Source organism: Rhinatrema bivittatum, chromosome 7 (assembly GCF_901001135.1).
Source record: "Rhinatrema bivittatum chromosome 7, aRhiBiv1.1, whole genome shotgun sequence".
NCBI classification, from domain to species: Eukaryota; Metazoa; Chordata; class Amphibia; order Gymnophiona; family Rhinatrematidae; genus Rhinatrema; species Rhinatrema bivittatum.
The window spans coordinates 37,747,696-37,773,732 of record NC_042621.1 but is presented as its reverse complement, the minus strand read 5'-3'; the positions used below and the strand labels follow the sequence as shown (position 1 = coordinate 37,773,732).

Here is a 26,037-nt window from a genome sequence, read left to right as displayed (position 1 = left end):
AGTGAGGACTTGAATGTTTGCAGAGACAGCATGTGGGAGTGAGAGAGAGCCTGTGTGTGTGTCAGACAGCATGTGCCAGTGAGAGACTGTGTATATGAATGATTGTATGAGAGAGAGCATGTGCTAGTGAGAGCCTGTGTGTGTGTGTGTGAGAGAGAGAAGAGCATGTGAGAATGAGAACCTGTGTGTTTGAGGGAAGAAGATGGAGAGAAAAGAAAGAAAAAAAAGACAATATAAAAGGAATTGGCAAAAAAAAATAAGAAAGGAAAGGTGGGGGAAAAAAAGCCTGTGACCAACCAATTAGAAAATGAAGATCAGACAGCAAAGGTAAAAAAACAAAATAAATTACTTTTTAGTGATTGGCACATGTAATCTTTGGGAATGTGCAAGAATAGCACTTTCTCTATGCGGATCTCACAATGTACGAGATCAGCATGGAGAAAATGGAAGCCCACGGGGCCTGCACAGAGGAGGCAGCAGAATGGGCATCAGTGTCAGTAGCAGCAATCGGCACCTCCCCAATAGCCATGCGGCAGCAGTGACAGTGGCAGCAGAGGAATGAGAGAGGTTCTGAGGTTGCTGGCAAAAGAGAGGGGGGTCTGCCTTTAGTGTGTGCATGTGAATGAATGGGACTCTGCATGGGGGTGTATGTGTGTGAATGAATTGGTGCCTGCCTGGAGGATGGAGTGGGAGTGGTGTGAGAGTGACTGGGAGCCTGCATGGGGTTCTGTGTGTATGAGAAAATCCAGGGGAGTGAGAGTTTGGTGGAGGGGGAGAGAGTGTTTTAATTGAAGATTTAGCCAATGAAATTCAGCAGAAAAAAGTCACTAAGCAGGTAAGGCAAATAATTATTTGTTTTTGCTTTATTAATAAATACAGAACATATATTAAAATTATAACTTTGTTATTAATATTAGAACATAAGAACATAAGAAAATGCCATACTGGGTCAGAACAAGGGTCCATCAAGCCCAGCATCCTGTTTCCAACAGTGGCCAATCCAGGCCATAAGAACCTGGCAAGTACCCAAAAACTAAGTCTATTCCTTGTAACCATTGCTAATGGCAGTGGCTATTCTCTAAGTGAACTTAATAGCAGGTAATGGACTTCTCCTCCAAGAACTTATCCAATCCTTTTTTAAACACAGCTATACTAACTGCACTAACCACATTCTCTGGCAACAAATTCCAGAGTTTAATTGTGCGTTGAGTAAAATAGAACTTTCTCCGATTAGTTTTAAATGTGCCCCATGCTAACTTCATGGAGTGCCCCCTAGTCTTTCTACTATCTGAAAGAGTAAATAATCGATTCACATCTACCCGTTCTAGACCTCTCATGATTTTAAACACCTCTATCATATCCCCCCTCAGTCGTCTCTTCTCCAAGCTGAAAAGTCCTAACCTCTTTAGTCTTTCCTCATAGGGGAGTTGTTCCATTCCCCTTATCATTTTGGTAGCCCTTCTCTGTACCTTCTCCATCGCAATTATATCTTTTTTGAGATGCGGCAACCAGAATTGTACACAGTATTCAAGGTGCGGTCTCACCATGGAGTGATACAGAGGCATTATGACATTTTCCGTTTTATTAGAGCTACAAATATCACAAAATTATGGATTTTTCTAGAAGTGACACACCACCCGAGTTATGCTCTGTCTTTTTATGAATTTTGACACAGAGCGCAAAAGGTTAGCCATCACTGTACTAGGGGCTGATGTCAGATTGAAATCTGATCCGTCTCCAGCTGCTATCAGGAGTACACTATACCCATTGGTCCTGAGTCCATCTGTCTACACTAAGGAAAACGAAATTATCAGGTAAGTAATTTCTCCAATTTGTTCTACTCCACTTGATTTCATCTATTTTTTTTTCTCATTTCTTCCCTGTAGCTGATCACCTTTTATTAAAAAAAAAAAAACAAAACCCTTATTTTGACAAAAAGAAAGCTTGTCCATACCTGCTGACTACAGGTAAAAAAAGTGTGACATGGAAACTTGTAATGCTATTTTTCTACACCACTTTTGCTTTCCTCTAATTTTGCCTTTTTTTTTTCTCTTTTGTTTCTTCTCCCTGCAGAAGATCATCTCTGTAAGAAAGCCAGTCTATACCTACTGTTTCTGTCCTTGGCTGCTACACTACTAAATGGTTTTGATCTACTATGGCTACAGTAAAGAACTGGGCTAAATACAGTAAAGTACTGCAAAGCATGGGAAGAGGAACGTGAACTAAAAGCATGGATTCAGCCTGTTTTCAGCAATGAGAATAAGGCTACGTGCAAATTTTGCAAGTGTGACATTCGTGCACATCATGCAGACCTTCTGCAACATGCTAAAACAGAGAAACATGCAAAAAGCTAAGCTCCTTTGTCATCTATGCGACTCACAGACATTGGTGTTTCAATTTCACGTGTTTTGGGCTTTTTTTGGGCTTGTTTTTTTGGAAAAAAGTGCTTGTTCTTTCATGAAAACCTGGCAACCCTGGTGTCAAGGCAAGTTTGCTGCTGTTGCAGTCTCTGGGCAATACCCAGAATAGCTTTCAAGCCAGCAAGATCCGCCGGGTCCATGGCCTTGCAAACTGTTGCGGTCGTGGACCCTTGGGCCGGTTGGGACATTGGATGGTATTCTATGGAAGACCAAAGCAAGCAACCATGAAAGACTGTAGAGGCTCTGACTGAGTGTCCAAAATGAAATGTTTACTGTCAGAGTTATTAAATATCAAATGGCACTTTCACAACAGTTCTTGTCTTGATAAGATGAAATTTACAGTTCTCCAATTTATCTGTGGATGCATCTCTGAGTATTAGGCAGGGAAACTCTCACCTTGTATGGTTTAGACAAGCAGGATTCCCAGGCGGGCAAGGACTCCTTAGATGGGATGGAAAACCCCTTCCAAAAATACTGATTGGCAAAAACAATTCAGTCTATGCACAGCATCCCCTAAGTGTTTCTCTCCCAGGGTGAAGACTCGGTTGGGTGTCCTCAGACTAGAAATGTAGGTTTTACTCACAGTTCTTCAGTTGTCTCAATAAGATTTTTCTTAGGAAAAACTCCAATACCAGGGAATACAGAATTTCTATATAGATGTTTCCTCCTCAAGCAAGAATGATGGCCAAAAACTTTCTCCTGGGAACTTAGAAAAAATCTTCACACAAAGATAGAAAATCTGGAATCCTCCTGCAGTGGGTCATCATTCAGAATCTTCCCCTACCTCCTGATCTAAACTAACTGGCAGATGCTCCAAATTCCTCCAGCTACGGATACCAGGGCTCTCACAGGAGAAAACCCAAAAAGGCAAAAACATCCAACATCAAAAACAGAATCAGCACCTTTATTTATTTATTTATTTATTTATGAGCTTTTAATATACCGACATTCACAGGACATATCATGCTGGTTTACAATCAACTTTGTGGTACAGAAAGAGAAATTACAAATAACAGGGGGAGGGGAAGGGGAGCAGGAGTAGGAAAATGGAGAGAGGGGGGAGCAGGTGATAGCAAGCGCATAGGTAGCGTGAAGGACAAAGGTTGTAATACAATAGGGAGAAAAAATATATATAGGAACTGTATTAAAGTATTAGTAAAAAACATAACATTTTACGGTTCGTGCACCCTTGGGCCAGTTGGGACAGTGGATGGTATGCTATGGAAGACCACAGCAAGCGTCCCAGCCGGGAGGCGGCATGGAAGAGACTTGGAAGAGACTTCACCACTGGAAGTCTGAGGTCCCCCCAGGAGGAGCCCGTGGGGATCCAGACCTCTTGGTCTTAGGTGGGATCCTATGCGACCAAGGATCCAGGCAGCGGCTGAAGAGATGGATGAAGGCTGGGCCCAGGTAGCTGAAGAGTCTTCACCCTTGGAAGCCCACAGCTCCCCCGGGAGGAGCCCGTGAGATCCCGAGCCACTGGGACTTAGGAGAATCCTCTGGCCCAGCAAGTACCGGATACCTGAGGTGAGGAAGAACCCGAAGTCGGAGTCAAGGAGTGAAGCCGGGTCAGAAACCAGGAGTCAGAGATCCAAACCAAAGCCAGGGACGAAGCAGAAGACGGAGACGTGGACGGAGCCGGATCGGAAGCCAGAGGTCAAAAGACAATACCAAATCAGGAACAGAAGCTGGAACGAAGTCGTGGGACGGAGCCGGGTCGGAAGCCAGAAGTCAGACGTCGATACCAAAACCAAGGGGCGGAAGCTGAAGACGAGTCAGGAAGCAAGCCGGGTCGGAAATCAGAAGCAATCCAAGGATACAGCAGCAACTTGAGACTCAGACAACTGAGGAACCTCATTGCAAGGCAAAGGCTTGATCGAGCTGCAGGGTTTAAATACCCTGCAGCATGTGACGTCATCCGGAGACCGTCCTAGGATTTCCAGCGCTGGCCCCTTTAAGGGTTGAGCCCCCGCGCCTAGGGGGGCGGGGCCCAGCGGGTCGGGTTGGCGGCATCTCCCTCGAGCAGGGAGAACTGCGGCAGGCTGAAGATTGGGCCTATGCGGCCGAGAAGAGCTCCGTGCGGGCCGGGCCGGCCCCGAGGTAGGAGGAGGGACCGGGGCATGGCCTGGTCCCATAACAGCACCCTGACAGACACTGAGGCCAATACCCTTCCCACTAGGATCTTGGTCCAGGCTGAGAAACCCAGTACCCAAGCAGGAGAACAATTCAAGGAAAACACTCCTACTCTCTCTACTCTTAACCAAAGTGCCACACCTATGGGCCGATGCAATACAGTGCGCTCACACAAGCACACTGTTTAACCCGCTGTCAGACATGGGTTAAATAGGCGCTAATCCACCCCCTAATGCAATAGGAGTATTAGCGCCTATTTAACCCGCATCTAACGCAGAGTGAATGAGATAGCACTCATCACATGCGCCGGAGTGCGCCGGTTTAGGCGCTGATGGGGCAGCCTGGTTCGGTCGGGTCCCCGACTCACGGCGAATTAGCGTCGACGCTGACGATGCAGATTTAATAGTGTCCCTGGTGTCTTGCGGCCTCGACTCCTTTGAGTGCCACTGTCTGGTATGCCTCATCGAGTCATGGCTATGAAGGCCTAGACTCCGAGCTCTATCTCCACCCTCCATTTTTCCGGTCTGCACATGGAGGGCTCCATGTCGGTGATGGACATGATTTTGCCGCAACCGCAAGGTTTAAAACCCGGAAGCCTGGGCGCTTGTTTTTGGGACATTTTCTCTCTGTTTTTGAAAACTAGCCTGAGGATAAACTAGCTCCGCGTGTGCTCCTGTGCGCGGAAAAAACAGACTGAGGAGAAACTGTTTCTTCTGCGCAGGAAGGCACGCGCAGCCGCACAGAGCAAAGCTCTGTATTCTACTTAGAAGCTCTGCCTCCTGGGCCCTGATGGACATTTCCCCAGACAGCATGGCTAATTCAGCCCTGCTATCAACAGGAAAAAGAAGTACAGAAAAGCAGAAAAAACTGCTTTTCTGTATTTGTTTAGTAAAAAACCAACCAAACAAAAAAAAACATCGGCAGACTGCCGAGTTATGAAGACCGACGCTGGTAAACTCGGCATTGGTTTTCATAACTGGCGCTCTGCCAGTAACCGTCGGTCTTCATAACCGGCAGCCGGAAGAAGACCTGGTAAGGAAAGGAATAGGGGAAATAAAATGTCCTTACTCTTCTTCTTTTTTTTTCTTTTTAATTTTCCATTACCTGAGCTCAGCCCTTCCTGGCTGAGAGCACAAACAGGTCTCCAGCTTCAGGGGGAAAAGACAAAAGCCTTCACCACCGAGCCTCTCTTGTGTTCCTTTTTTTTTTTTAAGTCCACGCCTGACTAGGCTGCTGGATTCCAGATGCTTTACTGAGGGGGGGGGGGGGGGGAACGACCCATTGTTGTCACCTCAGGAGCTCAAGCGGTGCTTCCAAACTTCTTTCTTCTTAATTAATTTTTTTTTTTTCTTTACTGCAAGCAATGCCCAGTAGGGAGATGCATGTCCACCATCTGCTGGAGTTGGAGAATACTGACAGGCTGATGATGGGGCAGGGCTATGTGTCTGTGATGTTGGCTTTACTCTGTCTCCATCTGCTGACAGAGGTGCATAATCCACTCATGTGGATTGGCCTACCTGAATGCAGAGGAACCACTCTTCTGAAGTCACTGCATTGGTTCCCTTTCTGCTCCTGCATACAGTTTAAGCTCCTCTTTCTCACCTACAAATGCTTTCACACTACAGCATTTCACTACCTCTCCTCTCTTCTCTCTACACCCCTCCTTGTGCACACTGCTCATTGAACAAGTCACTCCTATCTGTGCCCTTCTCTTCTATTTCCAATTCCCGACTCTGTGTTTTCTACTTGGCTGCGCCAAGTGCTTGGAATATTCTTCCTGCATTGGTACATCATGCTCCCTCTCTCGCCATGTTTAAATCCCATCTAAAGACTCACCTTTTTGAAGCTGCTTTTAAATCTTAGGCCTGTGTCTGCTTTTCTTTTTCAACCATCACTTTGCTTTATGAAATGCCCCAAGTTGCTTGTCCTGTGTGTTTATCTTATTAGACTGTAAGCTCAATGAGCAGGGACAGTCTTTTTTGTGTTTGTACAGCATTGCATGTCATGTAGCGCTATAGAAATGTTAAGTAGTAGTAGAACTGTGCTGAAAAACATACAAAGACATTCACTGGCAAGCCTTGAAATAACTTTTAGCCAAAAAGAAGGGCATTTGAATCTCTGCAGCTGAAGATTCCTTAAGTCATTATCATCCCATTATTAATAATAAAATAACCTCAATCACAAAACCCTGGGCCTTCCGCAAACGTAAAGCACAGAGGCATCTGCACCCAGGACGACTGCGTTTCAAGCCTCTTTCTGAATGAAATAGTGTTGCCAGATGGTGGTGAATGCTGCAAGAAAAGCAAGTTTGCTTACCGTAAAAGGTGTTTCCATAAATAGCAGGATGAATTAGCCATGCTGTCATGGGAACTGTCCATCAGGCTCGGGAGGCGAAGCTTCCTAAGTGATGTCAGAGCTTTGCTCTGAGACTGCGCGTGGTTTCCCGCGCTGCTAACGACTCTCCTCAGTCTGTGATAAAGCAAGTATGGTTGTAGAGTTAGTCAACTGATCAGGGAGGTGGGTGAGTCAGCATAGCTAATTCATCCTGCTATCTACGGAAACACCGTTTACGGTAAGCAAACTTGCATTTTCCCGTCGATAGCAGGGCTGAATTAGCCATGCTGTCATGGGAGTCCAAAGCTCCCATTGAGCTGACCGAAAAGTAGTAGTCAGTGTCTAATACAGCATGATGAAGGTTAAGTGACAGTCGACCCCGTGTAGTCCGTGGACAATGAGAATGACTGTAGAAGTGTTTTACCAAACTTTGCATCATCCGCCATTTGTTGATCAAGACAGTAATGGGAAGTGAATGTGTGAAGAAAAGCTCACGTGGCTGCTTTGCAAATGTCTACTGGTAGAATATGTCTTAGGTGGGCCATGGAGGTTGCCACCACTCGTGCCATGGAGGTTGCCACCACTCGAGCCATGGGGCGAGACGGTAATGTGGAATGACGTTTGTCATGACAGAATTGTATACACTATGTAATCCAGCTAGATATGGTGCAGTTAGTTACTGGAAGGCCTGGGGCATTCGGGTTGAAAGATACAAACAGCTGCGATGCCCTGTGGGGCGAGTGGGTCTTTTGTTTATAGTAGGCTAATGCTCTTTTACAGTCCAGGGTATGTAGTAACTTCTCTCTTTCGTTCTTGTGAGGATTTGGACAAAAAGTCGGTAACTCAATTGATTAGTTGAGATGAAATTGGGAGATCACCTTCGGCAGGAACGAGGGGTGTGTACGTAGGAGCCTCTTGTGGTGATAGAATTGAAGGTATGGGCTATAATGTACTAAGGCCTGCAACTCGCTAACTCATCATGCCAAGGTCACTGAGGAAAGGAAGACGACTTTCCAGGTGAGGTATTTTGGATGGGAGGATTCCATTGGCTCGACTGGTGAGACCATCAGTTGCTCGAGAACTAGGTTTAGATTCCACGGCATTGGTGGTTTTGAGACCGGAGGGTGAAGGTGTGTGAGCCCCTTTATGAATCGAGAGACTATCGGATGGATAGAGATGGGTTGGCCGTTGTGTAACTGGTAAAAGGCCGTTATTGCACTGAGGTGGACCCAGACTGAAGCTGTAGCGAGGCCGGCTACATACAACATGTGAAGGTAGTCCAGCAACGTCTCTGGTGTACAGGTGAGTGAGTCAACTTTAATGGATTCGCACCATGTGGCATAACGCTTCCACTTGAAGTTATAGTTTTTCCTTGTGGAAGGCTTGCGGGATGCCAAGATTACGTCTTGTACTGTGATGGAAAACCCTTGTTCTGACAGAAGGCATCATTCAACCTCCAAGCTGTGAGATGAGGAATGCAATGGGTGGAGGAGAATTCCTTCCTCTTGTGACAGCAAGTTTTCTTGATTGGGTAATCGAAACGGTGTGTCCGACAGTTGTAGGAGGTGTGCATACCATGGTTGGCGTGGCCACGCCGGCGCCACTAGGATTAATTGTGCCTCATCTCGCATACATTTTTGTAGCATTTTTGTGATGAGGGGAATTGGAGGGAACGCGTACATCAGGGGTTCCATCCATGGAATGAGAAAGGCATCCTGAGCGATTCTGTGTGGGGTCGGCCATACAGAGCAGAAGCAAGTTACCTTCCGGTTGGACTCCCTGGCGAAAAGGTCTATGAATGGGTATCCCCACCGTTGGAAGCTGGTTTCTGCTACGTCATTATCGACGGACCATTCGTGGGGATGGAATATCCGACTTAGCCTGCCCGCTTGAGTATTGGCAATTCCCGGCAGGTAAGTGGCTTGCAATTGAATGGAGTGGTGGGTTGCCCACTTCAGGATGGTGAGGGCTTCGTGGCACAGGCTCCAGGAGCCCGAGCCTCCCTGTTTGTTGATATAAAACATGGCTACTTGGTTGTCTGTGTAAACCATGACTCTGTGGCCCTGGAGGTGAGAGACAAAGGTACGCAGGGCGTAGCAGATTGCTCTCAATTTCAGGAGATTGATGTGGAGAGACTGCTCCCGCTGAGTCCAGAGGCCTTGCGTCTGGAGGTGATTGAGGTGGGCCCCCCCATCCTTTGTGGGAGGCATCTGTGGTAAGGATTGCATTGTGTGGTAGAAGAGTGAAAGGAGCTCCCTTGGTGAGTGTCGGTTTGCGTAACCACCAGTCTAAGTCTGGTATCATGGTTTTTGTCAAGGACACTCTCCAGTGTAGTGGCTGAGAATGTTGTTTCCACTGCCGCTTGAGACCCCATTGTATGTGCTGCATGCGGAGTCTCGTGTTGGAGACCGCGTGGATTGAGGCTGCCATATGTCCCAACACTTGCAAAACTCGATGCGCCGTCGGCGATACAGTCGATTTTAATTGGCGAAAGAGGAGGCATGTTGTGTCTCCTGTCTTCTGGCAGAAAAACCCTGCATCTGATTGTATCCAGATGAGCCCCTATGAAATGTATTATTTGTGTAGGACATAAATTGGATTTTTGATAGTTGATGATCAACCCCAACTTGTCTAGGCACTGAATTGGATCCCGGAGATGTTGTTGAAGAATGTCCGGACTGGCGGCCATCAGCAGCCAGTCGTCGAGGTAAGGAAAAATCATCATCCCCCGTTGACGGAGAAATGCCACCACCACTGCCATACACTTGGTGAACACTCTGGGCGCTGTTGACAGGCCAAAAGGAAGGACTTTGTATTGGAAGTGTTGGCCATGCACTTGGAAAGACAGGTATCGCCAGGAGGAAGGATGCATAGGAATGTGAGTGTACGCATCCTTGAGGTCTATGGAGCACATCCAAGCATGAGGCTGGATCAAGGATAGTAAAGATTTGAGAGAGATCATTTTGAACTTTTCCTTGACTATGAATTTGTTCAGTTCTCTGAGGTCTAATATTGGACAAAGGTCACCGGACTTCTTTGGAATTAGGAAGTAGGGGTAGTGGAATCCCGTAAGATGGTTGGTCGGAGGAATGCGGTGAATTGCTTGCTGTTGTAATAACGCTGTCACCTCCTGTTCCAATCAGGTTTGGTGGGGTCTGGATCCCTGTAGTGTTGAGTGAGGGAGTGGTGGAGGGGATTGGAAATGAATTTTGTAACCATGACGAACAATGTCCAGTACCCATTGGTCGGTTGTGATCTTCTCCCATTCCTGGATGTGTGTCGTGATTCCTCCCGCTAGCACCGGCTGCAGTGGTGGCAGGGATTGTTCGGCTTGGCGGGGGCAGTAGGTTGCTGAGCCTGTGGACGCTGGCCCCGCAGTCATCCCCTGCGGTTTTGGTTCTGTTGATTCTGCGGACGGGGAGTCTGCTGATAGGACGGGGGACGGTATGAGGCATATGGTCGATAAGGTCGGCGTTGGAATATTTGTCTGCGGGGTAGCGTAGAATATTGGCGTGAAGCAGTGTAAGTTTGAGGGGTGGCTAGAGATTGTACGGTCACTGACTGCTCCTTCAGTTGAGCTACCGTTTCCTGAAAACGTGTCCTGTTGTTACGGGCTTAACGTCTAGTATTAGGTATAAATCTAGCGTGTCCAAAACGCACGTCCAACCGCATGTTAAGCGGCACACTAACCTGAGCGCCCAATATTGCATCAGCCTGTGTGACTGGAAGCTGTGGGAAGAGGAGATGAGAACACAACTTAGTCTCTCCCTCCTCCCAGCTGCTCTAGCAGTGCTTCTTGCACATCTCAGGAATGCCCAAGAGAGGCACAGAGGAGGCAAAAAGGAAGGATTGGAAGAGGATACAGGGAATGGAGAAGGGAGATGGAGGGGGTAGGTAGAGAAGGAGGTGCACAGGCTGGATGAAAATGCCAGAGGAGAGACGGGACACAGGAAATGAAGTTGAGAGAGAAAAAGAAGAGGGTGCAGGGGCTGGAGGGACAGAGACACAAAGGATGGCACAGGGGATGGAATTGGTCACTGTTGGAAGCAGGATGCTGGGCTTGATGGACCCTTGGTCTGACCCAGTATGGCATTTTCTTATGTTCTTACTAGACGTTAAGCCCGTAACAACGGGCTACATGAAAAAAAAAATTTCGGTCCATTTCCTCCTCCCCCCCTTCTCCTCCCTCCCACCTCATTCTCCCCTCACCCTTTATTATCCCTCCCACCTCCCTCATTCTCCTCCCCCCCAGTCACTCCCTCCTCCTCTCTCCCCTCCCCTTCCAGATAGCACAAATGGAAGATCTTCGGGGGAGGTCCCTCGCGCGCGCCTGCCGCTACTGCGCCTTGCCGCCGCTACTCCCAGCGCCATTTTTGTTATGGGCAAGCTCTGGCCGACGTGCTCGCCCGCGCATGCGCGGTAGAGTTGCTCTCTACTGCGCATTTGCGGCACGTCGGTCCGGGCTCCCTTATCTAATAGAATCTAGTAGATGTTCTTAAGAGGGAGAGAGAATAGGGCACAGGAAATGTTGGAGGAAGAGAGTGTAGGCACGGGGCTAAAGATGAAGAGACAGAAATGCACAGAAGATGAGGGGAGAGACAGAGGGTGCACAGGGCCTGGAAAAGAGACGGGAGAGCACAGGAGACAGGAGGGAGAGAGATGAGGGGAAAAAGAGACAGTCGAGGTGCAAAGAACAGAAGAGGGGTGCTCAAAAGATTAAAGCAAGCACGGGTGGAAGGATAAAAAAAGGAAAGTGAGCAAGGAGACCTAATATTTCGCCCAAAAACCCGCAACCCACAAAAGCCCCAAATTTCCCACACACGATTCGCCCAACTGGTAAACTCTGCAAAGTGAGGTCACCTAATGCACTCCACCAGTGACATAACGGAAGTGGACTTCTCGTCAGAGCGAGGCTTGGAACGCAGTTTCTGGCATAGGAAGGGGAGAAGGTGGTTCTGGATTAAAGCAGCCGCATGGCGGGGCTGAAGGTGAGGAACACGGGATCTCCGATACCGCGCAGGCGGCAGAAGTACATAAATTGGAAACTGCTACTGATTTATTTTTTTCCTCCTACCTCCTCCATATTCCCGGTTCTTCCACTTACTAATTCCCGTCCTCCTCCCAAGACTTTCAGCACTGCCACTGACAAAGCTCCCTGTTTCCACTGAGAAACCCTTACTGAATCGCCAAAGGCTGTTCCCCTCCCGCACGGATAGTGGATATCCTATTCTATCCTCCTTTCACCTCCAGCATGACCACTGCCTTGTACCCTCACCCACCACCCCGCAGCACAGGTAATTAAGAGCCTGTTCCCAGCATGCCACAGAATGATTCACATTAATACTGCAACTGATTCCTTCCCACACACGACAGTGACCGTGCTCCTGTCTTGATTTCTCATGGTCATAAGAACATTAAGATATGCCATACTATCAAGCCCAGCATCCTGTTTTCTACTGTGGCCAATCTAAGTCACAAGTACCTAAACATTAAATAGATCTCAAGCTACTATTGCTTATTAATGAATAGCCGTTTATGGATTTTCCTCTAGGAACTTATCCACTTTTTTAATCCCAGTTACACTAAGTGCCTTAACCACATCTTCTGACAATGAATTCCAGAGCTTAACTCTTAAGAAACTGAGCTTGGCGTCCTGTCCATGGATTGTGTACGTGTCCAGAAAGCCTCGTTGCCTGGCTCATTAATTTCAGCAGAATATATTGTATCTAATGGGCAATTATTAATTCTCTATTCCTTAGTCACTAAGGGACCGATGCAATACCTTGGCAGTGGGCAGTGCACGGTTTAACATGCAATTGGATGCACATTTTGGACGCATGTCCATAACCCCTGATGCAATATGGGGATTAGCACATCCAAAAAGCGTGTCCAAATCACTGTGTAGCTAATAGAGCTCATCACATGTAAATTCCATGTAGATGAGGTTATTAGCTAATCCCCATGATGCAAACAATTTCCCATGCAGCCAATATGCCCATTGCAATGCTGCAAATGGCTGGCGTAAAGGTACACCACACTCAAGGGCACGTTGAAAAAAAAATCATGCTTTCTGTGATTCCTCCTAATAGTATTGTAGCAATACTAAGTAGGAGGAACCAAATAAAGCAGATTTAGTTGAAAAATTAAATAAATGTTTATGAAAAAAAAATTCTGGACGCCCAATATACAAATACAAAATACATGGTCCAGGCTGTGCATCTTGTGCGTGTCTATGCCGGTAGCGGGAGAAAACAGACACTCGTAGATTGAACGTCCGTTTTCCCAACCCGCTTAGCAGCTACCTTTCTTGGGCGCCCGATGCTGAGGAGGCGCTAGGGACGCACAAAACTTCCCTAGTGTCTCCTTTTTTGCGCAACACCTACTTTAAATATTGCATCATGTGCCCAAGAGAATTGGTTGGGCGAACAATAAGAAAACGGGCATCCAACACTAAGCACCCGTTTTCTGCGCAGAAATATTGCAACAGCCCCCTTAGTGATATTTTTGACCCAGATTAAGTTTGTTGGAAAGGTGATGTTCACAACATACAGCATCTTTTTTCTGTGTTACTTCCATCTCCCCGTTTTCCAGAATGCTGATTGTTTGTTATTGTTGGCAGAAGCGACTGAAGGATGCTTTGCTGGTGCTGGGCGGAGGGGGTGTGTTCTTTGTGTCCTATCTAACCGCAGCTGGGGATGAACGGTTCTATGCAGATCATCTGATGCCCACCTTACAGCGTCTTGTGGACCCTGAGCTGGCACATTTTCTTTCCATTAAGATGATTTCCTGGGGCTTGGTGCCGCGCTCCAGGCAGAAGGATTCAAAGGCATTGGTATGTATTGTTTTGAATATATTCCTCCCTAGTGCAGTATCCCTTCCAGTGCTAAGAGAAATTTGGGGTGATAACTTGATAGATTCAATGTGCTACATATTGGGGGCAGCATTGCCTACGATGCTGTGTGTTACTGAAAGGGACAGGATGGGATCTGGCAGTGCCCTGTCAGAAGCCATGGCTAGTTTTATTTAGAGAGATGTATGTAATGTTTTCCATGTGTGCTGCTTCTGCCAGCTGTGCTTCTTTGATACAGATGTTGGAAGCATGCAGTTAATCTCTGCCATGGGGTGCGGGCCTTATCCTTAGGAAGTGTGCGCTCTTGGGAAGACCTTCCGGAACCCTGTAGGGGTAGCAGCTGGATTTGATAAACATGGTGAAGCGGTGGATGGCCTCTTGCGCATGGGCTTTGGCTTTGTGGAGGTGGGGAGCATCACCCCAGAACCCCAGGAGGGCAACCCCAAACCTAGAGTCTTTCGTCTAACGGAGGACCAGGCGATTATTAACAGGTGGGTGGTGATTGATGTCAGGGCCACTGGAATTAAAATCCTATGAATATTGCCAGGATTTATTGAGTCATAAGAAGTGCCATGCTAGGCAATACCAAGGTCCATTGAGACCAGCATCCTGTCTCTCCAACAGTGGCCAGCCCAGATCACTTGGAAGTACCCAACAGGTACCAAGGAGGAGAGTTAGTCCGTGTTGCCCACTCCAAAAAGTTGGAGGTGGCAATCCTGATGTCTGCCTTACTAATAATTGTTAATAGACCTTTCCTCCAGAGACTCTGGCAACAGATTCCACACTTTAGTTGGGTACTAACTGGAAAAATATCTTACATTTGTTTTAAATCTGCTACCAGTTAGTTTCATAGAGTGTTCCCTAGTCCAGGGGTAATGAATATGCATAAAATAGATTTGTGTACATCTGAGGCAGAGTACAAATCTCTCTCATGAGGAGGAATAGCCTAGAGGTTAGAGCAGTGGGCTACGAACCACGAGACCAGGGTTCAAGTCCCGCTGTTGCTCCTTGTGACCTTGGGCAAGTCACTTTACCCTCCATATATAGGGAAAAATAACCCGTGCTATAATTACACAATGTTGGGTTCCATATTAGGTGCTACAACCCAAGAAAGAGATCTAGGTGTCATAGTGGATAACACACTGAAATCGTCGGTGCAGTGTGCTGCGGCAGTCAAAAAAGCAAACAGAATGTTGGGAATTATTAGAAAAGGAATGGTGAATAAAACAGAAAATGTCATAATGCCTCTGTATCGCTCCATGGTGAGACCGCACCTTGAATACTGTGTACAATTCTGGTCGCTGCATCTCAAAAAAGATATAATTGCGATGGAGAAGGGCTACCAAAATGATAAGGGGAATGGAACACCTCCCCTATGAAGAAAGACTAAAAAGGTTAGGACTTTTCAGCTTGGAGAAGAGACGACTGAGGGGGGATATGATAGAGGTGTTTAAAATCATGAGAGGTCTAGAACGGGTAGATGTGAATCGGTTATTTACTCTTTCGGATAGTAGAAAGACTAGGGGGCACTCCATGAAGTTAGCATGGGGCACATTTAAAACTAATCGGAGAAAGTTCTTTTTTACTCAACGCACAATTAAACTCTGGAATTTGTTGCCAGCGAATGTGGTTAGTGCAGTTAGTATAGCTGTGTTTAAAAAAGGATTGGATAAGTTCTTGGAGGAGAAGTCCATTACCTGCTATTAAGTTCACTTAGAGAATAGCCACTGCCATTAGCAATGGTTACATGGAATGGACTTATGGCCACTGTTGGAAACAGGATGCTGGGCTTGATGGACCCTTGGTCTGACCCAGTATGGCATTTTCTTATGTTCTTATGTTCATTGCCTGAGGTACAAAACTTAGATTGTAAGCCCTCTGGGGATAGGGACTCAACTACAGTACCTGAATGTAAACCGATGTGATATCTCAGATCAAATGTCGGTATAAATAAATATTGATTTATTTATATATTTATGTGGACATTTCAGATACCGTCATTCCATATGTAGATCACAACTGTTTACAAAGTAACATTCATAATTAATAACTCAACCAATAAACAAAGAGAAAACCTGACTGGTTTGCAGCCCTTGAGCACCCGAATTGCCCATCCCTACTATTTGAAAAGGTAAATAACTGTCCCCTATTTACCCATTCCACTCACTCCTTTATAGACCTCAGCCATCTTTTCTCCAGCTGAAGAGGCCTACCCTGTTCAGCTTTATTTTATTTATTATTTATTTTATTTATTTATTAGCTTTTATATATCGACATTCATGGGTACATCATGCCGGTTTACAATATAACTGAAGGAGGAAATTACAAAAAACCAGGGTGGGGGGAGAGGGAGCAGATAGGAAGAGAGAAGGGGCGAGAGAAGAGAGGGAAAAACAGGAAGAGGAGAAAAGGAACAGTACCTGATGGAAAAACAACAGAAGAACATAAGTAGCATTGCAAATTATACACTCAGTAAGGGACTGTGTATAACCTTATACACTGTGAATAACCTTATATAAATTATACACTCCAAAAAGTATTATATACAATAATATACATTATCTTTAACTAGTACATACAGGAGACACTATATATGACATTACAAATTATGCATTCAGAAAGGCAACTATATATAGACTAGCAGGGTTGCTGTAGGGAAAAGTAAGATTTAAAGGATAGCGGAGGGGGTAAATAAAAGGGGTATAAAAGGGTTACTATAGGGGAAAACGTAGGGTTTAAGGACAGGGGAAGGGGGAAAGGGGTATAAATGGGGTATATAAGGAGGTGCAGAGAAATGGGAGACAAAACAGAGTATAATTAAAGGAATAAAGGAGAAGGCTATGAGTATGTTAATGAGAAGGGCTCTTTCTCTGAAGGAGGAGCAGGGGGACTACGTAGGATCCTGATCAGGGTAGGCCATTTTAAAGAGCCATGTTTTAACCCCTGTTTTGAATTTCCGAATCCATGGTTCTAGTCTGAGCTGAAGTGGCATAGTGTCTCAGAGGGAGGGGCCTGCAATGGATAGGGCTCTTTCTCTGGTGGAGGTGTGGTGAGCACATTTAAGGGAACGGGTGTAGAGGGTTCCTGAAAGTGCGGTTCTAATAGGAAGTTTGGAGGAGTGGAATCGAAGAGCATCCTCAAGCCAGGAGTGATTGTGGTTGTGCAGGGAGTTGTGAATAATGGTGAGGGTTTTGTATCTGATGCGGGAGGAGATGGGAAGCCAATGGTGTTCCTTAAGAATAGGGGTGATGTGGTCGGCTTTGCGTGTATTTGTAAGGATTCTTGCCATAGTATTCTATAACATTTGCAGGGGTCTAATAGTAGAATAAGGAAGGACTAGAAGTAAGGCCTCCTAGTGCACCGTTCCATCCCCTTTATCTTTTTGTTGCCCTTTCTGTACCTTTTTTATCTTTCTAAGATGGAATGACCAGAATGGTGCACAATACTGAAGGTGTGATGGATTGATATAGAGCCATTATTATAATCTCCATTTTATTCTCTGTTCCTTTTCCAAATCATTAATGAATATATTAAACCCATTCCTTGCAGAATTTACTTCTCTGGGATTTTTTTGCCGCAGTGTTAGACTTGATTCTTACTGATCCTCATAGCCAGGTGGATGAATATTGGAGTATTTGCAGTTCTATAGCATCTGCACCTCTGAGGCACCCTGGCGTCGCTGGGATCATGGATTTATTTGGAAACTAAATGCCAGGACGAAAGATGTTGTTCAGCAGTTAGCAAGATTAGGCGCACTGGGGACAGATCCCAGGATTGGACTGGTAGGGGAGAGGTGAAGTGGAGGGCACAGTGGTTATAGGCTCTGCCATCAGGATAGAGCATGAATTTGGTGGTGGGGAGGCAGGCAGGCAGTTACTTGTTTATGATTTGTTTGCTTGTGTTGGAAGAAAATGTAAATGTGTGGATGTGGATAAACAAGGAGAGGGGAGAGCAAACAAGTCAGGCTTTTGGAAAATGCAAATCTGGCAGTACTGAAGAGGAGGTTGGGCCCCCAGTGTCCTGGGAAGTGGGATGGCCCCCTTCAAATGCCCTGCATATTCCATTTGCCCCAGGAGGGTTTCTCAATATCCTTCCTTTTGGTTACAGGAACTTAAATTGCTCTGTTATGTAAACTAGAAAAGCCTCTGTCCTTCAGTAAAAAATTACGGATTATTTACACAGTGAATGCCCGGTCTCCTATCTCTTTCTCTCCCCCTCCTTCCTATGGCCTATCTCTCTCTTGTTCCATTTCCATTGTGCTCTTACCTCCATCTCTTGTGCTCCTTCTCCCTGCTTAGATATGGATTTAACAGCCAGGGTCATGCAGCAGTTGCAGAAAGGCTTCGGGCACGACATGAGAGACAAATGCGACTTACAAAAGGTAGATGAGTAAACATTGGTCTCTAAAAGCTTCAAACAAAGAATGAAAGGAACACATAGTACCTCCAAGCTGGAGCACCTATATGCAAAAGGGAATTCTGGAATAGCAGCCTTTTTCCCAGGGCTGGCAAGGGTGACCATTGGCAGTAAAAAGTGCCCAAATCCACATTGATGCCTGAATTCCAAATATCATATGTTCCCTGTACGTACCAGGATCAGTCCAGGACACCTGGGTTGTGACTCCGCAGCAGTAGATGGAGACAGACTAAAACTTGTGGGCGGAGCCATATATGCCCCTGTGCCAGTCACAGCCCCTCAGTCTTACTCTGTCTCCAGTAGATGGTGCAGGTGCGGTCACAGCTCCTTCCTGCCCTGGTTCTGGTACTCCGTCAGGGTCGGTTCTTTCTTTTTGGTTTTAGGCCAGTTTAGGCTACGGTGTTTTTTAATTGGAATTTTTGCCAAATTGTCACTGACGTCCGTCCGCCCTGCCTCCCAGGGGGGTTGAGAGGTCCTGAGGGGACTACCCCCCCCCCCCCCCCCCCGGTTGAGGCCGCTGCTAGGGTTGAGGACCCGGCTTTGCTAGTAGCAGCGTCAGGGGTGACACCGGGGAGCCCGGTTCACTCACCCCTGCTGGATTAGGGCTCCAGGACCGCGGACAGCGACAGGCGTTTTTTGTAAAAAAAAAAAAAAAAAGTTTGTCTTTTATTTTGTGCTGGCTCTCTGTTCCTTTGCGTCGCCGCTCTCGGGGGGGGGGGGCGCCGCTGACAGGGGGGAGGCCGTTCGCGCGATTTTTATTAATTTTTTATTTTCCTTTGCTGCCGTCTTCGCGCCGTTTTGCCGGCATGCCTCGCGGCTCCGTTTGACGGGCCTGCGGCTCGGCGCGCGCGCGCCTCTCGCGCAATGGCCTGTGCGCTGCCTGCATCCCGGGCGATGAAGGGTCGTCCGGGGCGTCTCGGGGGGCTCGGGTGCAGCCCGCGCGTCCACCGCCGAGCGGGGGGGGGGCGCGATAGAGAGGCCCCAGGAGTTTTTCCCGCTCAGTGCGGGAGTGGCGGCCATTTTAGCCACGGGCCGCGAAATGGCGCGGGAAACGGCAGGGCCTGCGGCCTTGCCTCCCGCGCTGTCTCCTCAACGCGTCCCGGCGGGGGGTCCCTCGGGGGACCCGGGGTCCCCGGGGAGCCCCGCTGAGGCTTCTTCCGATTCCGGCTCGTTTTCTGAGGACTTTGCGCTTTTGCTGCGCAAAGTCCTGAAATGTAAGAAAAGCAAGAGCAAGCGTGGCCGGAGGGAATCCCGCGGGGCTCCACCGCCAAAGAAGTCCAACAGGCCATCGGGGGTTACGGATGTGCCCCCGAGTGCTTCCAGGGGGAAACGGCCTCCACGTGGCGTCCCACAGGAGGCGGACTCAGATTCCTCCACGGGGGCGGACACTGATTCCCCTGAAGAGCCCCTAAAGGGGGCCGATGAGGTGGCAGCGGACGGATCCGCTCCGTCCGGCGTAGGAAAGGCATCACAGGCAGCGGAGGGAGACGATCCCAAGGTGGTCCGGCTTTTCCGCAGGGAGGAACTGCCACCCTTAATTCCGGCCATTCTCCAGGAACTGGGAATAGAAGCACCTCCGGTAGCGGTTCGGCAGGAGGCGAACATGGATCCGGTCCTGTTAGGCCTCACGGGCCCGGCAGTGGCTTTTCAGTTTCATTTTTCTTCCACGGACATCCTGTTCCGGGAATGGGACACCCCAGAATTGGGTCTGAAGGTCAGCAAAGCCATGGACAAGCTTTACCCGCTCCCGGAGGATGCGCTGGACCTTCTTAAGCTTCCCAAGGTGGATTCGGTGGTGTCTGCGGTAACAAAGAGATCCACTATTCCAGTCACAGGTGCGACAGCCCTCAGAGATCTTCAGGACAGGAAGCTGGAACTGCAACTTAAGAAGATTTTCGAGGTGTCCGCGCTCGGTATTCGAGCCGCCATCTGTACGAATTTCGCTATGAGAGCTAGCTTGCGCTGGGCTCAAGTTCTCCAGGCCAATGCGGATCTTTCTGCAGACGAGGCAGCGCAGGCGGATAGGTTGGAAGCAGCAATAGCATATGGCGGAGATGCGCTCCACGATCTGCTGCGCACTTCGTCGAGATCCATGGTGGCTGCTGTTTCGGCGCGCCGACTCCTGTGGCTACGCAACTGGGCGGCAGACGGCTCCTCCAAGGCTCACCTCGGGGCGCTACCGTTCAAAGGTAAGTTGCTGTTTGGCAAGGAGTTAGATGACTTGATGATTTCCCTGGGGGAAAACAGGGCTTCAGGCTGCCCGAGGATAGATCCAGGGCGCAGTCTTCTTTTTCGGCTAGGTCCCGCTTTCGGGGTCCCCGGAAGTCGCGTCCTCAAAGGTCGTCCGGGCACGCATATAGGTCTGCTTCCTCCCGTACTCCGCAGTGGCAGCAGCAGTCCTTTCGGGGAAAGCGCTTCGGAAGGCAAGGAGGACCCCTGGCGATTATGGTGGCCAAGTCGTCGCAATGAAGAGCGGTCGGCCCATCTCCCGCCGCAGCCCCAGCACTCCGTTCCCAACGTCGGGGCGCGATTGATGTCCTTTTTCGGGAGATGGGCCGGTGTAACGTCGGACCAGTGGGTCCTCAGCGTGATAAGACACGGCTACGCGTTAGATTTTGCTCGCACTCCAGCGGACAAGTTTCTTGTCTCGCCCTGCAAGGCCCCCGAAAAGAAGGCGGCGGTGCTAGACACCATCCGACGCTTAGAAGCATTGGGAGCCATTTCCCCCGTCCCGGTCAGCCAACACGGCAAGGGCCGTTACTCCATTTACTTCATCGTCCCAAAGAAAGACGGCACGTCCAGACCAATTCTGGATCTCAAGGGGGTAAACCGATGCCTGCGTGTTCCTCACTTCAAAATGGAAACTATTCGGTCGGTCATCGCTGCGGTACAGCCCGGCGAGTTCCTGGCCTCCCTGGATCTCACGGAGGCGTATCTTCACATAGGCATTCAGCTGGCGTTCCAACGCTACCTCAGGTTCTGCATTCTAGGACGGCATTACCAGTTTCGGGCGCTCCCGTTTGGGCTCGCAACGGCTCCCCGTACATTCACGAAGGTGATGGTTGTGGTGGCAGCGCAGTTGCGCCGGGAAGGTCTCCTGGTCCATCCTTATCTGGACGATTGGCTGATTCGGGCGAAGTCCGAGAATCAGTGTCGAATGGCAGTGGACAGGGTCCTCCATCTCCTGCAGTCCCTAGGATGGGTGGTCAACTTCAGCAAAAGTCATCTGGCACCCACGCAGACCTTGGAATATCTAGGAGCGGTGTTCGACACGAAGCAAGGCAAGGTGTTCCTGTCGCACGACCGGGTATGCAAACTGCAATCTCAGATACGGCGTTTACTGTCGCTCCGCCGACCGCGGGTCTGCGACTACCTTACGGTCCTCGGATCTATGGTTTCCACGCTGGCGCTGGTCCCCTGGGCGTTCGCTCATCTGCGACCATTACAGTCTTCCTTACTGGCCCGCTGGAAGCCGGTCTCGGAGGATTTCCATCTACCGCTTCCTCTAGCGGGACACGCGAGGTCCAGCCTGCTCTGGTGGCTGGATCCCAGTCATCTGTCTTCTGGAGTCCCCAATTGGACAGTGGTAACCACGGATGCCAGCCTCTCCGGTTGGGGAGCGGTCTGCCTAGGGAGCTCGGTCCAAGGCCAATGGTCAGTGTCGCAAGCCCAATGGTCTATCAATCGCCTAGAGACCAGAGCGGTCCGTCTGGCCCTACAACACTTCCTACCGTTGCTGCGGGGAAAGGCAGTCCGGGTGTTGTCGGACAATGCGACCACCGTGGCATACATCAACCGCCAGGGCGGGACAAGGAGCCCCCAGGTGGCGGAGGAGGCTCACCGCTTGATGGCCTGGTCGGAGCTGCATCTCAGCAACATAGCAGCATCTCACATTGCGGGAGTTGACAACGTTCAGGCGGATTTTCTCAGCCGTCATCGTCTAGATCCCGGAGAGTGGGAGCTGGGGGACGAAGCGTTCCTTCTCGTTTGCGAAACGTGGGGGGTGCCCCACATGGATCTGATGGCCACGTGGCACAATGCGAAGTCTCCGCGATTTTTCAGTCGACGTCGAGAACGGGGGGCAGAAGGCGTCGATGCGTTGGTGCTTCCCTGGCCGACGGATGTGTTGCTCTACGTGTTTCCCCCGTGGCCGATGATTGGCAAGATTCTACGGCGCATAGAGTTGCACCCGGCCAAGGTGATCTTGGTGGCACCGGAGTGGCCGCGCCGGCCGTGGTTCGCAGACATCGTCCAGCTGGCAGTAACTGCACCCCTTCGGCTCCAAGGAATGGCGGGCCTACTCCATCAGGGCCCCGTCTGTTTGGAGGATGCGGATCACTTCTGTCTCCCGGCATGGCTTTTGAGAGGAGGCGCCTGAAGAGTAAAGGTTACTCGGATGCGGTGGTGGCTACGTTGCTGCGTTCCAGGAAACAGTCGACGTCTCTGGCTTATGTCCGTGTCTGGGTGGTCTTTGAGGAATGGTGCGTGCAGCGTGGGGTGGACCCCACTTCGGCTTCAGTTTCCGACATTCTGGCGTTCCTCCAGGCAGGTCTGGCGTGCAGTTCTCTACAGGTTCAAGTAGCGGCGCTTGGTTGTTTGCGAGGTAAGGTCCGTGGTGCGTCCTTGGCGCTTCACCCGGATATTTCTCGTTTCCTTCGGGGGGCTAAGCACCTTCGCCCTCCCTTACGTTTCCCTTGTCCGGCTTGGAACCTCAATTGGGTTCTCTCCGCTCTATGTGCGGCGCCGTTTGAGCCCTTGAAACGCGTAACTCTTAAGGATCTCACTTTAAAAACGGCGTTCTTGGTGGCGATTGCCTCGGCACGGCGTGTTTCCGAACTACAGGCCCTGTCCTGTAGGGAACCTTTCTTGCGTATTTCAGATTCCAGTGTTTCTCTGCGGACGGTTCCTTCCTTTCTTCCGAAAGTTGTGTCGTCTTTTTACGTGAATCAATCGGTGGAGCTCCCCGCTTTTGCGGGTGGGGAGTCCTCCGTTCCAGAAGCAAGGGACTTATGGAAGCTTGACGTGCGGAGATCCCTCCTTCGATATCTGGAGGTCACTAATCCGTTTCGGATCACGGATCATCTGTTTGTCCTGTTCTCTGGTCCAAAGAAAGGGGCCGCAGCGTCACGCACCACGATCGCCCGATCGAACCAATGGCTCAAGGAGGCCATTGGCTCAAGGAGGCCAATGGCTCAAGGAGGCCATTGGTTCGGCGTACTTGTTGCGTGGAAAGCCACTTCCCGTCGGCCTGAGGGCTCACTCGACTCGATCTCAAGCAACGTCTTGGGCGGAAGCTTCGCAGGTGTCGCCTCAAGAGATTTGCAGGGCGGCTACCTGGAAGTCGTTGCATACCTTTATCAGGCATTACCGGTTGGATGTCAGGGCTACCGATTCCGGGGGTTTTGGAGAGAGGGTACTCCGAGCGGGACTCTCTGCTTCCCACCCTCAGTAGGTTTGCTCTGGTACATCCCAGGTGTCCTGGACTGATCTACGTACAGGGAAAGGAAAATTAGTTTCTTCCTGATAATTTTCGTTCCTGTAGTACCAAGGATCAGTCCAGGATCCCGCCCGCAGTGCTGCGCTGAAGTAATGGAGAGTCCGCTCGTTGTTCTAAATTACTCTGTTCCGCTTGTTCGCTCTCTCGGTTGGGGAGTCTGTTTCCAGAAGGGGTGTTCTTTCCCCGTTTTATTAGTGGTTAATAGCTAGTTTGGTTCTCTGGTTATGTTCTACTTTGACATTCCGTATGACTGAGGGGCTGTGACTGGCACAGGGGCATATATGGCTCCGCCCACAAGTTTTAGTCTGTCTCCATCTACTGGTGCGGAGTCACAACCCAGGTGTCCTGGACTGATCCTTGGTACTACAGGAACGAAAATTATCAGGTAAGAAACTAATTTTCTTCTGCCTGCATGATAGACTGCCCCAGTGGACCTACTTCTGCCAGGCAGAAGCAATGAAAATCAGACTCACTTCTAGCCACAATGCAGTTTCTGGCAAGTCGAATTCTGGCAACTGGCTTGGGAGAGGACAAGCCATGCCAGTTTTTTGGGGGGTAGAATGGGGTGGACCAGGGCGGATTCCAGCTCTGAAAGTTGGAGCTAGGCTAGGAAGTACTGCTGGGAAATTCAGAAGCTGTACCAGTGGTGGTGGAATAGAGGAAGGAAAGGGCTGTGGCTGTTTGGCTCTGGCTGTGTACCTGATAAGACTTGCGGGGAGGTCTGAAAAGACAGCAATACTGCAGCTCCATGTCCTGAATGGCTAGACCTGATCATAGCAGAGAATACAAGGAATCCTGTCAGTGAGTGAATCACAGAAGGAGCAGTATGTTACCAAGCACAGGAACTATTTACTGTTCAAAGTCCCTGTACTGGTGATGGCTTCTCCTCCAGTAGGCTTTCTATTTAGAAAGGAAAACCATGTGGGAGGAAGATGAGGGACCACCGGAGGGAAAATGAGGGTGGCTGAATACCACTGTTCACAGCCCCTTCTCTGCCATTTCCAGGGTGGGAGGAAACAGAGAAGCTGTGCTTGACTTAGCAGGGATTATGTGCTGTAGCCCCTTGACATGCTCGGTATCCATTTGTCTCAGCTGGGATGCCTCTTGGAATAAACCTGGGGAAGAACAAGACATCGGAGGATGCTGCTGCTGATTATACAAAGGGTGTTAGGACGCTGGGATTGCTGGCTGACTACTTGGTAATAAATGTTTCCAGCCCCAATACCCCAGGACTACGAGATCTACAGGGAAAAGAGCAATTGCGCCACCTCCTGTCAAAGGTAGGACATTGCACCATTATCCCACTTTCTGTTTGGTCATGCTGAGGTTGAGGGAAAGCTATGCTGCAGTGGGAGAAAGCAGAAGAGATGGTGAGGCTAGGAGAGAGACAGAGACCTAGGCTGAAAGAAAGATGTCAGAGTTGGATTCAAAGACTTTTTTATCATTCATTTCAAGTGTATGCATATACTGAAAAAAAATAAAATAAATGGATTGTCCTAAGTAACAAAACAGGAAAAACAGTATAACAATAGAAATGAATATCATAAGAACATAAGAAAATGCCATACTGGGTCAGACCAAGGGTCCATCAAGCCCAGCATCCTGTTTCCAACAGTGGCCAATCCAGGCCATAAGAACCTGGCAAGTACCCAAAAACTAAGCCTATTCCATGTTACCATTGCTAATGGCAGTGGCTATTCTCTAAGTGAACTTAATAGCAGGTAATGGACTTCTCCAAGAACTTATCCAATCCTTTTTTAAACACAGCTATACTAACTGCACGAACCACATTCTCTGGCAACAAATTCCAGAGTTTAATTGTGCGTTGAGTAAAAAAGAACTTTCTCCGATTAGTTTTAAATGTGCCCCATGCTAACTTCATGGAGTGTCCCCTAGTCTTTCTACTATCCGATAGAGTAAATAACCGATTCACATCTACCCGTTCTAGACCTCTCTTGATTTTAAACACTTCTATCATATCCCCCCCCCTCAGTCGTCTCTTCTCCAAGCTGAAAAGTCCTAACCTCTTTAGTCTTTCCTCATAGGGGAGTTGTTCCATTCCCCTTATCATTTTGGTAGCCCTTCTCTGTACCTTCTCCATCGCAATTATATCTTTTTTGAGATGCGGCGACCAGAATTGTACACAGTATTCAAGGTGCGGTCTCACCATGGAGCGATACAGAGGCATTATGACATTTTCCGTTTTATTCATCATTCCTTTTCTAATAATTCCCAACATTCTGTTTGCTTTTTTGACTGCCGCAGCACACTGAACCGACGATTTCAATGTGTTATCCACTATGACACCTAGATCTCTTTCTTGGGTTGTAGCACCTAATATGGAACCCAACATCGTGTAATTATAGCATGGGTTATTTTTCCCTATA

General features: G+C 48.7%; 1 protein-coding gene across 6 annotated transcripts in view; it reads left to right on the top strand.

Moving 5' to 3' along the window:
* The window catches only part of DHODH (dihydroorotate dehydrogenase (quinone)), a 59,348-nt gene that overhangs the window by 7,261 nt on the left and 26,050 nt on the right, over positions 1-26,037 (top strand). Inside the window, exons 2-7 of one of the 6 annotated variants that reach the window (XM_029608267.1) lie at positions 1,887-1,967; positions 2,074-2,988; positions 13,507-13,719; positions 14,029-14,228; positions 18,036-18,118; positions 24,743-24,930. In XM_029608267.1, coding sequence (XP_029464127.1) covers positions 13,609-13,719; positions 14,029-14,228; positions 18,036-18,118; positions 24,743-24,930 — 582 coding nt within the window. In that variant the 5' untranslated portion in view covers positions 1,887-1,967; positions 2,074-2,988; positions 13,507-13,608. Of the gene's footprint in view, positions 1-1,791; positions 1,815-1,886; positions 1,968-2,073; positions 2,989-11,095; positions 11,876-11,901; positions 12,182-13,506; positions 13,720-14,028; positions 14,229-18,035; positions 18,119-24,742; positions 24,931-26,037 lie in introns of those variants that run through there. The other 5 variants (XM_029608268.1, XM_029608266.1, XM_029608265.1 and 2 more) reach the window with 5 other exon arrangements.